This window comes from Diaporthe batatas, assembly GCF_019321695.1.
Source record: "Diaporthe batatas strain CRI 302-4 chromosome Unknown Contig00007, whole genome shotgun sequence".
NCBI lineage: Eukaryota > Fungi > Ascomycota > Sordariomycetes > Diaporthales > Diaporthaceae > Diaporthe > Diaporthe batatas.
Genome location: NW_025408554.1, coordinates 1697328 through 1708837, shown reverse-complemented (window position 1 = coordinate 1708837; position 11510 = coordinate 1697328). Strand labels below are relative to the sequence as shown.

Sequence of the window (11510 nt, the reverse complement as noted above, 5' to 3'; positions counted from 1 at the left end):
CCTGTCAGGTCGGTACCGCATCCTGCAGTCATTATGTCCTGTACGCTACCAACTACCCCGCAATCGACCAGTGACAGTGAGTGACACACAGACGAGACGGTTGGAATATCCAGATGGCAGACGGGCGGGCGGGCAGACGGGGCAGACGGGCAGACACTGGACGATTCCCCGACAAGCTGTAATAAACAAAACAATCTTGTTCCGGGGCTCGCTCGCTGATAAGAAGCCCGCCATCCTTACCCCTCACCCCTCCATCGCCAGTCACCCTTAAGACTAAATCAACCTCAACCCGATGCCCGATGTCCGCGACGACCTGACCGCTGTCCCTTATGCATATGCAACGGCTATCGCTCTGAACAACCACTTGTTCCTTCTTCTACCCGCCACTCCACCTGCCTAGGTCCCCACTATCCACCCTCCCCGAGCCCTGACACCTGCAGCAGGTTGGACTCGGATGTGTGAGTGCTTATCATTTGCTGGGTAGCTGCCTCCCCCACCCATCCACCATCGATCGTCTGCCCGTTACTGTATATTGTATGTATGCGGTAGACAACCGATACCATGGGGCACATCTGCAGCTTCGATTATTGAGCGAGACCTGGCAGCAGTGGACGTGCCCGCCCAGGCACCAGAGACAAGGCAGAGGGATCTTGCTGAGCCGACGCATGCTGGCTGGATCAGGGGCCCTTCTGTCGTGGGTATATTAAACGGTCAGAGGGACCTCCCCGCCCGCCATGGTGACCTGTAGATACTGCCGTCCAGCCCGTCCTAGCTTCTGTCTAAGTAGCTTGGGAAGCCCCCTGCGCGCACCAGCTACCCTCCCGGCATGTCTTGACGCAGCCCGCCCGTTGGCCGCGGGAGGGCGAGCAACCCAGCAGCCCATGACTGGGCGGGTACCTCGGAGGTAGGTAGTAGCTCATGTTGCCCGTCGAACCGCACACGCCGTGCGGACACAAGGGCCCCTCCCTCCCCAACCAACAGCTCCCTACAAGGTCGGGATGACGACGTCCCCCCTACCAGGTACCACCGTGCCAAGGTGGCACTGGGCCGCGAGTCCAGGCCCTCCTCCAACATGCCCCGTACCACTCCGCCGGAGAGTTTGGCCCAGTGCCGGGATATCGTTGCACCTCGTACGACCAACAGAGCTGGCCAACGTCCAGTGGCCTTGACGAACCAACGCCTCAACATGCACCACGAGAGCTGGCGCCCGAGAGAAGGGCTCGCCGGGTTTACGTGCACCGCAGTATTTATAATGTACCAAACCTGCGCCAACGAGAGATAATCACTAAGAGAGGTCATCCAACTACTGTTCACGGCATTGCCGTGACGACCAAGGGAATCCCACCTGTGATGTCCGCACTGCACGAGTAGTATGCTGGGCACGAGGCACGCTTCAAGTGTTCGTGAATTGCTATCATCCTAGGCCATGTACCAGACTGCCCCTTGTAAGACCGGAGCCAGCAACAAATAGTTACACAACCAAAAAGAAATACAATAAGCAGAGCCAGCAACGTAAACCACGCATTTGTCCTGCATTGACCTGTACGCCCCTACCGCCCAACACCACGCGCAGACCGACTCCATCCAGATATTGGGCCCTAAGTAGGGCAGTGAGTGTTTCATTTCTAAGCCCCTCCCCCTCCGCGACTGCACGGTCTGGGTCCGCATCTTTTCATTGATCATGCAAAACATGCAAAGCAGGCAAGCTGGGGCAAAACAAGAAACCTCTCAACAAGAGCCGCCCAGGTATACTTCCCTTGTCTAGGTCTAGGACCCAGGGCTATAGAAGATCCTACCAGGCCCTGGATCTACTGGAAAACAAGACCAGACGAGCCAGACAGAAAAGATGTTGCTTGTGCGCTTGCACCAGATGAGGAGCCAGGCCGGTATGGTTGGGCCTTGCGCTTGACAGTCACACATGGCTCGCAGAGCGAGCCACGTCTTTTGACGTCGGCAGGTGTGGGCAAGATGCTTTCGAAACTTCTGTGTCGGGGTAGAGGGGGTTCCGGGGCCGGGTGTCGATATTTCTCTCGGTACTTGGAACGAAAAACAAAGACGAGAGCCGCACCGAAAGAGAGGTATCATTGTTGGATTTGGAAGAGGGCCGGATCGATAGCGTGTTGATCAAGGAATGGGGCCGCCTAACCGCTCTTAGCCTTCTTGCGTCCCGATTTCTTGGGTTCATCCTTCTCAGGCTGCTCTACCGGCTTTGTAGACGCCCTCTTGCGCTTCTTGTCCGGGCTGGCCGCGGGTGTCGCCGCCGCCTGCTGAGCGGGGGTAGCCGTAGGCTCAGCCTCGCTCTTGCGCTTGCGGGACGCCTTTGGTTTGGCTGCTTTGGTGGTGCTGGCGGGCTCCTCAACAATGGGCTCCGGGGCCGGCGCGCTCTGCTGCAGCTGCTCGGCAATAGCGGCCTGGTCGTTGGCATGGCTGTTGTCACCGCCGCCCAGGGGAGGCATGGGGATGTTAAACTCCTCAGCGTACTCCATAGCCTCGTCATCAGTCATGTTCTTGGCGTTCAGGTTGCCGGCCTTGTAAGAAGCAACGCGCGCATTGTACAGGCGGAGGTTGTACTGGTACGCTGAGTTCCAGCCCTGGCGCGATGTGTCAGTGAAATGCGGAAGAGGACGGCGGGTGGATACTAACAAGTTTCTCCTGGGCAGACATGGAGCCCCAGCGACGCTGTCCCTCATCCTGCACGGCGCCCTTGGGCACCTGGTCACCAAGGTCGGCGGCGATGATGGGGCGGGCAGTCTGCATGTAGAGGAAGTAGGGGGTCAACGGGCGCTTGGGCGCGTTGGGGTCATGCTGGCGCTTCTTACGCTCCTTCTTCTCCTCCACAACGGGGACTGGAGCAGGAGCAACATTTGGGATACCGGGTACTTGAGGCAGCGACTGTGCCGTAAACATGTCGGCGATGTCTGCAAGACCGGCGTCATCCTCAGGCAGGGTGGGCTCTCCAATCAGGAGGTTGGTCTGGCGGAGGTAGTCCGCATTGGTGGAGCGGATGAACTCCTGGATGGTGGCCAAACGGTGGTAGACCTGTGGGGGGGCATTAGCATCAAGTGCCGGTGTTGTTACGAGGTCATGTTGCCGCCATGGCGATGAGAAGAGAGGAGCAGCAGGTCAACTGTCGAAAGCCGCAGTTGCAGCCTCGAGGGTGAGACCTCAGTGGTAGGGCAGTTGGAGTGGCATCATGTCAATCAACGCGACGCGTGCCAATTGTGCGACGCGACATGGTGATGTAAACAAATGCAGCAAGGGTGCTTGGGTGGAGTGGAAGTGGTGGTAGGAGATGCAAAGGCCGAGGATGGACTTGCTTGTGATCACGTGAAACAAGACCGGATTGCTGGGGTGCGTTGTGAATTGCATGTGCATTGGGCAATAGATCAAAAGGTGGTACAAGATGGGCATTTCTGGTGTGATGGCCACTGCTGTGAGAAATCCCATTGGGATTGAGAGCGGGAACGCGCCCATGTTGGAACCAGACGTGTAGCGGGGAGGTTGGCGAGGCAGGTTGATGGTTCAAGCGTGCAAGGCAAATGGGGCGGGGGGCATGTGGTGATATTGGCAGTTTGGCAGTTTGGCAATTTGGCAGCATTGGTGATGGAAACGGGCACTGATGCAGGCGGCAGGGCGGGGTTGGGGGCGTTGGCACTTACAGAGTTGCGCACTTTGATGAAGTTATCAACATCGATGACTCTGCCCTGCAGGTTGTTGCCGACCAGGCTGGGCTGCTGAGGCTGCTGGGGGATAGCGATGGGCACGGGCTGGGGGACAGCCGGGGCCAGCTGCTTCTCCTCGACCTTCTTGGGGCGCGCCATTGCGGTGGTGGTTGTGGTGGTTTGTGGTGGTTTGGTGGTTTTGCACTGGACCTGGCTGCGGGCTGCAGCGGGTGGGTTGCAGAGTGGTGGTCTGGAGGTGAATGGGAAAATGGGGAGAGCTGCCGCAGTGGAGTGGTGGGCCAGGTGCAGGGTGCAGCTGGTGTGGTATGTCTTTGGTCTGATGCTCTAGTGATAATGGCTTCAGTACGCGGTGGGTGGAAATGCCCTGGGAAGCCTGGAGGTTTAGAGGATGAAAGAGAGAGGAGGGGGAAACCGAACTGATGGGCCAAGGTGGGCGGGGGACGGTTTATTGGAAATTTGGGGGGCCCAGAGCTGCTGGCTGATTTGGAGCGTGTGCAGCTTTTTGGGACGGCGCAGGAGTCCGCCGGTGCAGGTGCAGGCGCAAGAGCAACCGCATCGCACCGCACCGCACCGCACCCACCCACACACACTTGCACCTGCACTTTTTCCACTGGGCATTTTTCTGTGAGCGACGGGCCACGGGTGACGGGCAAGCCTGCCGACCCCAGGTCTCCCACTCCCAAGCTGCACGCACAGGTGCCCGCCGTCCCAGGGGGGTTGGAGGACAGCAGGCAGGGCCAGGCAGGGGAGGCCAACGTGGGTTTGTGGAAACTGGCTTTCCTCTCGTTCTTCCCTCGTCAAGCAGCCAGCCAGCCCGCCAGCCAGCCAGCCAGCCAGCAAGCCCTCCAGGTCTGCCTCCGCCTCTGCCTCTCTGCTCCTCTACCTCCTTCTCCCCGTCCCCCCGCCCCCCGTCCTTTTGGGCTTCTGCGCACGCCTGCCTGGGCATTGACTGAGGTCATCCACTTGTCCTTCCACAGCCCACCCCCACCGTCCAACGGCACGCCTCCTTCTGGGCTTCATTGCACTGGCGTGTGCCCCATACCCAGCCTGCAACACCTACGAGAATCCGTCAGAAAGGTCTGCTCTGTTCCCTTCTGGGTCCGCTTCCAAATTCAACACAGCCCGTAGTCGAGTGCCTCCGAACTCGGGCTTCAGCACCACCCGTAAATTCGATTGCCTGCACCGAAGCCTACTCAGCACACACCTACGGACGCTACACCTGCGGCTGCGGCTGCGGCTGCACCTGCCTCTGCACCTGCCTCTGTCCATGCCTCCGTTGACTTTCCATCTCTGCCAGCACATGCACCACCACTCGTGCCTATACTTTGCTCGACGCCTGCCGCTTTCTCAAGCACTGCAGGTGGTGGTGCTACTGAGTCTGCCATATTCTACTTAAATCTGCAATTCTCAGACTCGGTACATCTGGTGTTCTGACTGCCCGAAGTAGACGATCATCAAGTCATCATGGCTGCAGTGACCATACGAGCGATGTACTCTGTCGACGCGTAGAGGCGGTTCTCAGAGCCGACTCCGAAACTCTGCCCTCCTCCGAGGCACCTGAGCAGCGCTATGTGTGCAACACCCGCCAGAGATGATCAAATGAGGGGCTGGGGATTCACAGAGAAGCTCGAGCCAATTGTGTGGCTCAGCGTTCTGCTTGGCAGGGGCCGCTGGGGGCGTCCAATCTCATAGGTCTTGTGCCCAGGCGCCGAGAGGGGAAGGAGGAGAAGAACTGTCCCGGGGGGGCTTCCCGCCTCGGGAACAGAGCTCCAGGCCTGCCGGCCCTCCCCGAGGACGATGAGACGTGCCATCCTGCTCCCAAGCTGCTCCCTCCCTGCCTCCCAGCTCTTCCCACCTCGCCTGCCCTGGCCTGCCTACCTAAGGTAAGTACCTAGCCGACAGGTTGTCCTTTGCACCGGAGCTCAACACCCCTCTTGGCAGCTCCTCGGGGGCACCCGAGGTCCCTCCCAGTCGCACTGAGACCCCTCTGAGGAAGCTCGGCCGGCTCGTTAGAGCTCTTCCCTTGCTGTCAGGCACAGCCATCTGGAAATGCGGCAAGCAACAATGTCTGTGAATTGTACCGTCCTTGTTATCGTGCAACTGCTGCGACCTTCCACCCTGGCCTGAGGCTGTGCCCTGAATACATTCTGGAAGCCTTGCTGCAGTAGGCGTGTCATCACCATACTACCTAGGTACTTGAGTAGTGAGCACCATGTTGTGTTGTTCTAGACAGCAGGCCCGCCATGAGGCATCATGACCAGAAGCACCTACCTATATTGGCGTTTGACAAGCCTCCGGTGTGTGCCAATACGATGATGGTAATTACACACATTAAGTACCTAAGTATGTTTCTTGACATTGTCGAGGATAATGCCAGCTCTGGGAGAGCCGAGGCGAGACGCGCCGGGAGCTTTGGTGAGTGGGGACACCCACGCGTTCGATATACTGTGTACTCAGCGTGACCACATCCTCCCCAACTTGTTTACCCAGACTGATCCCAAGTAGCGGCGGGCCTGTACCGGCTTAGGCTTGACCCGCCATATTCAAAACGCCCACCAGGGAACAGTTGCAAGTGTCTGTCAGAATATATCAGAATATCTCGCGGCGCCAAGTACCACCTGTTGTGCTCTGGCCATATATGCGATGGACTCGAACGCTTTATAACAATGGCGAGCTGGCTTCCATAACTCGACTACGGGAATGAAAGCGCCGGTACCGGCTGAAGGTAGAGGAGACCGTAGCGGCGTGTGCCGTTTGATATAGACCTTGATGTAGCGTGTCGTTGCGAAGAAGCCATCAGGAAGCTGGTGCACAACGAGTAAATCGCGTGGCACCAGGTCATGTTGCCATTGCAGCCAACTGCCCCGTACCTTGCTGGGGTGCGGGGGCACCCGTTTTCGCCAGTGCGACACGCGCTCCATCTAGCGGGGGGAGCAAAACGATCGTACGTGCCGCCGCCTGCGCCCACGAGCCTGAACAATGTTTCCCGGAACAGAGGGACCCTACCTACCGTGCCACCTCCATGTGGTTTCCAGGTGGGGCCCCCGCGCGACGGCCCGAGGGGTGTGGTGTGGTCTTGTGCGCGGCAAGATCGTGCGTCAGAGACATTCCGCAACACCAACGTCCCTAGGGGTCCTGGGGTCCAGGGCCTGGCACCCAGCCATCCCACCAGACTTGTTAGCACGCTTGCATAGCTCGCCGGCGGGAGCTTGCACCAGCTGCTTCCGCTGCTGATGCTGCTGCATCACCCACAGCCCCTGCAAGTTCTTCAGCGAGCGCGGCATTTTCCTCCCGAGGGTGAAACGCGTGCCCGGCGTCGGGGCACGTTTTCTGGGCAGCAGCAACAACAACTCCCGTCCGTGCTCCGTGCTTGTGCTTGTCTTGCCTGCTGGCTCTTCTCTTGCAATGCCGGGCCCTCACAGGCATGAGTCGTTCAACTTGTCTAGCTGCAGACTGCAGTGTCGCAGAATACCCTGTGGTTTGATCTAGAAGGCACCCGAGCATCGCGCGGAACGGACCGTATGCGGCTTCCTTCTCATGGGTGGTATGGTTCGCCCCATCCGCCTTGAGCTCGCGAAGAGCTGCTGCGGGGAGACCACGCACCATTCAGCAGGTTTTGGCGGGTGCTACCAAGTAGAATGCATACTTCAGCACATATTTGCTACAGTTGTAGGTGCGTTTGTTATGACGGCCCGGCATTCGAGTTTGGAGTGAAGGAGCATGGCGAAATATCATTACTAAAACAAAACACTTGTAATTCGTCCGCGAGCCCCGGTCAGCCCTCTCCGGCAAGACTGAAGCTCGGCATAGCTTGGTATAGGCCCGATCTAGTCGGCTCCACGATCTGGTGATCTGGAACGAAACCTGCGTGAGAGGTCATCTGCCTAAGAGAACCAGCCCCCGCCCCCGCCCTCGCGACGGTCCTTGTCGCCGCCAAAGAAGTGCTTCGCAGCGCCTTCAACAAGGTTTCCGACCAGATCGTTGTTGTTATCGTCGTCGTCCCGGCGCCTGCCAGACGAGTTGTCGCCTCCGTAGCCTCCCTCCTGCTGGCCGCCGCCGTATTCGTCGCGTCGTCCAGAGTCATAGCCTCCCCCGTAGCTCTCCTCGCGTCCGGAGGAGCCATAGCCACCTCCTCCACCGCCGTAGCCTCCCGACTCTTGTCGGCCGTAGCCGCCACCGTAGCCCCCAGACTCCTCTCGTCGCGAAGAGCCATAGCTCTCAGACTCTTCGCGCCGCGAGCCGCCGTACCCCCCTCCATAACTCTCACTCTCCTCCCGGCGGTAGCTGGAGGTCTCGCCCTCCCAGCGACTCTCCTCGTGGTGCTGACGCCCACCGTAGCTCTCCTGGGTCTCCTGGTAGGAGTATCCGTGCTCCCGGCCCCCGCCGTCCTCCCTCTGCTCGGTGCGACGGTATTCCTCCCTCTCACGCCCGTCATCATAACGGGTCTGCGAGTACTCGGCCTGCTCGTAGCGACGGCCATCATCGCTACGGCCGTACTGCGACACAGACTGCGTGTACCCCCCATCGTCGTCACGACGGCGCGACTCGAACGAGCTCGAGTTCTTGTCGAACGCGCCCTCAAGAAGCGATGACACGTTGCCGAGGAGGCCGCCGCCCTTGTTAGGGTCGTTGCTGTCGGGCAGGTTGACCCTGCCGCCTGTCTGGTTGGAAACCATGTCGGAGATGCCAGAGGTTACACCGCCGATGATAGCACCTGCGGCCGCAGACGCGATCCTGTCCTCGACGGATTGGTCACCACCCTTGCCGAACTGCTTGTGCATGCTCAGCTTGCCAGAGCATCCGTGGCCGTGGCCGGTGTCGTGCACGCCCTCCTTGTGGTTCTCCCCGTTCTGAACTCCCCTGCGAGATAGCTTCTGGCGATACTCATCCTTGGCATCCTCGGACATATCGTTCCACCACTCTTCAACACTCCGGAACATCATCTCACGGCCTTCGCGGGCGCCATCCTCGCCCATGTCGCGCTGGGCAGGGTGGTGAAGGACACCCGAGATGATGCGGCTGCAAACGCGGTCAATGTCGGCGCCATCGTCGTCAATGGCCTCCATGAGCTGCGGGACGGTCCAGGCGACGACCTTGCTAGCAGTCCTGCCAGCAATTTCGTTCAGGATGTTGGAGAAGTGATCCTTGGACAGCATGGAGTGGGTGGGGTCAGTACTGTCGTCATCATTGAAGACGATGTGCTGCTCGTTCTCACTGGAGTGGATGACCTCCTCAGAGCCGGTCTTGAGCTCATTCTTGACCTGGTTGATGACGGGAACGACGAAAGGAGCGATGACGGAGAAAACGAAGACGGAGAGCTGCTCCTCGAGCTGCTCAACAATCTGGGGCAGGATTGGGATCTTCTCGATGGCCTCGGTGACACTTTGGAGAATCTCGTCATGGAACTCAATCGCAGGCATGACCTGGCGGAAGATTTGCTGGACGTAGAGCGTGTACTCTTCAGGGTCACGGGGAGAAACAGACATCTGCTCGACCTGGGCAGCGCTTGCGTTGTGCTGGATGTCGTCCATCTTGGACTTCTTGTCGTCACCTCCGAAAAAGCCGTCGGGGATCTTGTCCAGGAGATTGCGTAGAAGGCTGGTGTCCGTGTTCTGGCTCTGCTGGAGGGTGCCCTCAAGCTCATCAATCTCGTTCTGGGTCAGCTTGTCGGAAACCTCACCCGTGACGGAGTGCAGGAAGTCAACACCGCCGAAGGTACCGGTGACAATCGGGTAGACTTCGTGGCGAGCACCAGGCAGGCGCATCTGGGTGTTGCGACCGACGTGGGGGAACACATCGCGCTCTCCCATCTCGATAAGCGCAAGCTCGCAATAGTTGCTGTGAGCCAGGTAGTCTGTAGCATTGCATTAGAAACAGACCTTGTGAAATCTTTCATGACCAAACTGACCTTCCAAGCAGTGTAGTCCAGTACCCATCAGGCGAAGCGCTTCATACAGATCTTCCTTCCTGTTATCGCGCTGATACCGTCTGCCGAGCTCGACACACTTGGTGAAGAGGCGCCGGACATGGAGAGCACTGGTCATGATGTTCGCGTTCTCATTGGCGATGTAGTTCTTCATGCCTGTCTCTTCATCGACGGCCAGCTCGACGCTCTCGTCGATGGGGCCTCGCAGGCGACGGTCATATTGACGGGCGTCTTCGTTGTCGGCATAATTCTTGGGGTTGTCGATGTGGTCTTCAAAAGCTGTCAGTCCCTGGTTTCACCAAGCAACATGTCAAGTGACGAGATTCGGTTACCTTCTGGGCGGTAGCAGCCGAGACGGTCAGCAGTGACCTCGAACTCGCGAGATCCGTAGCCAAATGTCAAGAAGCCCAATACGCAGAGAAGGAGGCGAATAGCCTCAGCCGAAACGCTCTTCACGGTGCCAACATCGATGGCCTGGGAGTAATCTCTCAGCCTAGAGCCGTATTAGTGTGAGGGCCGGTTGTGAGATTCATTATGCATTGTTTACCAGTTGCCGAAGTAAGTACGCGAGACCGCCAGCTTGTCGAACTTCTTGCCTCCGACGGCTCGAGCCATCATAATCTTCAGGAGGGCGTCCTCGATATCGCCATGACGCCCTGTCAAAGGCCATGGTTAGTACGAGTCCCCCCCAGTATGATTAGCATGGTAGTGTGTGCGCGCTTACAGTTCTGTCCTTCAACTTTGGAGATGCTGGCGATGTTTCCAGCACCAAATGCATGAGCATGGCCGGCAAAGAGGAAAAGGACGACCACCCCCATCAAGAGGGGGGTCATCTTGAGGGAGGACGACATGGCGGTCTGTAGTCTGCGGGTTCAAGGCATTGGTCAGCTGGGATCTGGTGGGTGGGCGAGGCTCGAGAGCGCGGCTTTGCGATTGAACAATTGGTTGTTCGAAGCAGAATGGCTGGACTGGCCGCGAGTGTTGTTTGGTAAGGCCATGTCTTGGAGGACGAGGGCGACGAACCTTGCTGACCGCCTTGTTGGTTGGCTAGTGTGAATCTACAGCGTTGGTGATCACTTGGGAGCTTGGTGAAGCCCAAGGAAGCAGTGGCGGGGTATGTAGATGCGTGGTTTGCTCAAAAGAGACGACTTCGATCAGTCCCTTGGCAGACAATTTGTTATGGTGAAGCTGGTGTATGCGGGAAAACAGAGGAAGGAAAAGGGGGAAAGGAGGGAAAAGACACTGCCTTTGGTGTGGTCGACCTTGGACGGCGGCGCAGAGGGACTGGCCAGGGAGAAGTGTCAAACGTGCCAAGACTCCATACAGAGCTCACTTCCTGTGAGCTTGAGTGGGGAGAGGGGCAGCTTCGGTGGCAGATGGCGGGGTGCTCTTGGGTCGCGTACGTCGTCAGCCAAGAAATCCAGCAGGCGACTCGCTCAGGGGTCCGTTTCTTTATCGTCGCGTCTGTCCTCCCAGCAGGCCTCCTAGCTAGCTACCAGTTGACAGCCAGGTCAAATGCCTGTCCTTTCCCAGAGACTCATGTTTGAACTTATGACACAGCTGTTTATTGATTTCCCTGCTGCTTGTGCGCGATGTTCACAGTCTCTGGCCGGTGTGGGTTGCGACAGGACGGGTCCTTTGCTTGTGACAGCCTTGGCGAGGGGTTCCAAGATCGTGCGAGCTTCGGGGAACCCTCAGTAGGCCTTCCTCAAGCTCCAACAGACCCCAGCCGCGCATCACTCCTGGTAGTCTACCTGAATACTTTAGGTACCTACCTAGGTACTTAAGTAGGCAAGGTACCTATGTTCTATAATATGTGCTATATTGATCTGCAACCCGCTGGGCCGTTCCTGGCCAGACGGTGGCATGTTCGGTACTTGTATTGCATGGAATACGCTGCC

At 58.3% G+C, this 11510-nt stretch overlaps 2 protein-coding genes across 2 annotated transcripts; both read right to left on the bottom strand.

The window, feature by feature from the left end:
• Nucleotides 1-1389: 1389 nt before the first annotated feature.
• On the bottom strand, nt 1390-4144 carry KVR01_006744 (uncharacterized protein). The gene is made up of 3 exons (XM_044793064.1): nt 3660-4144; nt 2644-3039; nt 1390-2591 (listed from the first exon to the last, which is right to left on the bottom strand). The coding sequence occupies exons 1-3, from the start codon at nt 3819-3821 to the stop codon at nt 2142-2144; spliced, it is 1008 nt and encodes a 335-aa protein (XP_044644175.1). The 5' UTR covers nt 3822-4144; the 3' UTR covers nt 1390-2141.
• A 3250-nt stretch (nt 4145-7394) lies between these two features.
• Nucleotides 7395-11250, bottom strand: KVR01_006823 (uncharacterized protein). The gene is made up of 6 exons (XM_044791006.1): nt 10633-11250; nt 10334-10473; nt 10157-10265; nt 9942-10102; nt 9592-9879; nt 7395-9537 (listed from the first exon to the last, which is right to left on the bottom strand). The coding sequence occupies exons 2-6, from the start codon at nt 10458-10460 to the stop codon at nt 7568-7570; spliced, it is 2655 nt and encodes an 884-aa protein (XP_044644254.1). The 5' UTR covers nt 10461-10473; nt 10633-11250; the 3' UTR covers nt 7395-7567.
• Nucleotides 11251-11510: the final 260 nt, after the last annotated feature.

Bases quoted from the DNA above. Each gene is read 5' to 3' on its own strand.
- KVR01_006744 (XM_044793064.1), bottom strand. From the start codon at position 3,821: ATGGCGCGCCCCAAGAAGGTCGAGGAGAAGCAGCTGGCCCCGGCTGTC. The intron at 3,040-3,659 runs GTAAGTGCCAAC...GCCCCCCCACAG, and splicing joins TCATCAAAGTGCGCAACTCT to GTCTACCACCGTTTGGCCAC. The intron at 2,592-2,643 runs GTTAGTATCCAC...ACATCGCGCCAG, and splicing joins TGTCTGCCCAGGAGAAACTT to GGCTGGAACTCAGCGTACCA.
- KVR01_006823 (XM_044791006.1), bottom strand. From the start codon at position 10,460: ATGTCGTCCTCCCTCAAGATGACCCCCCTCTTGATGGGGGTGGTCGTC. The intron at 9,880-9,941 runs GTAACCGAATCT...CAGCTTTTGAAG, and splicing joins CGGCTGCTACCGCCCAGAAG to ACCACATCGACAACCCCAAG. The intron at 9,538-9,591 runs GTCAGTTTGGTC...GCAATGCTACAG, and splicing joins TGGACTACACTGCTTGGAAG to ACTACCTGGCTCACAGCAAC.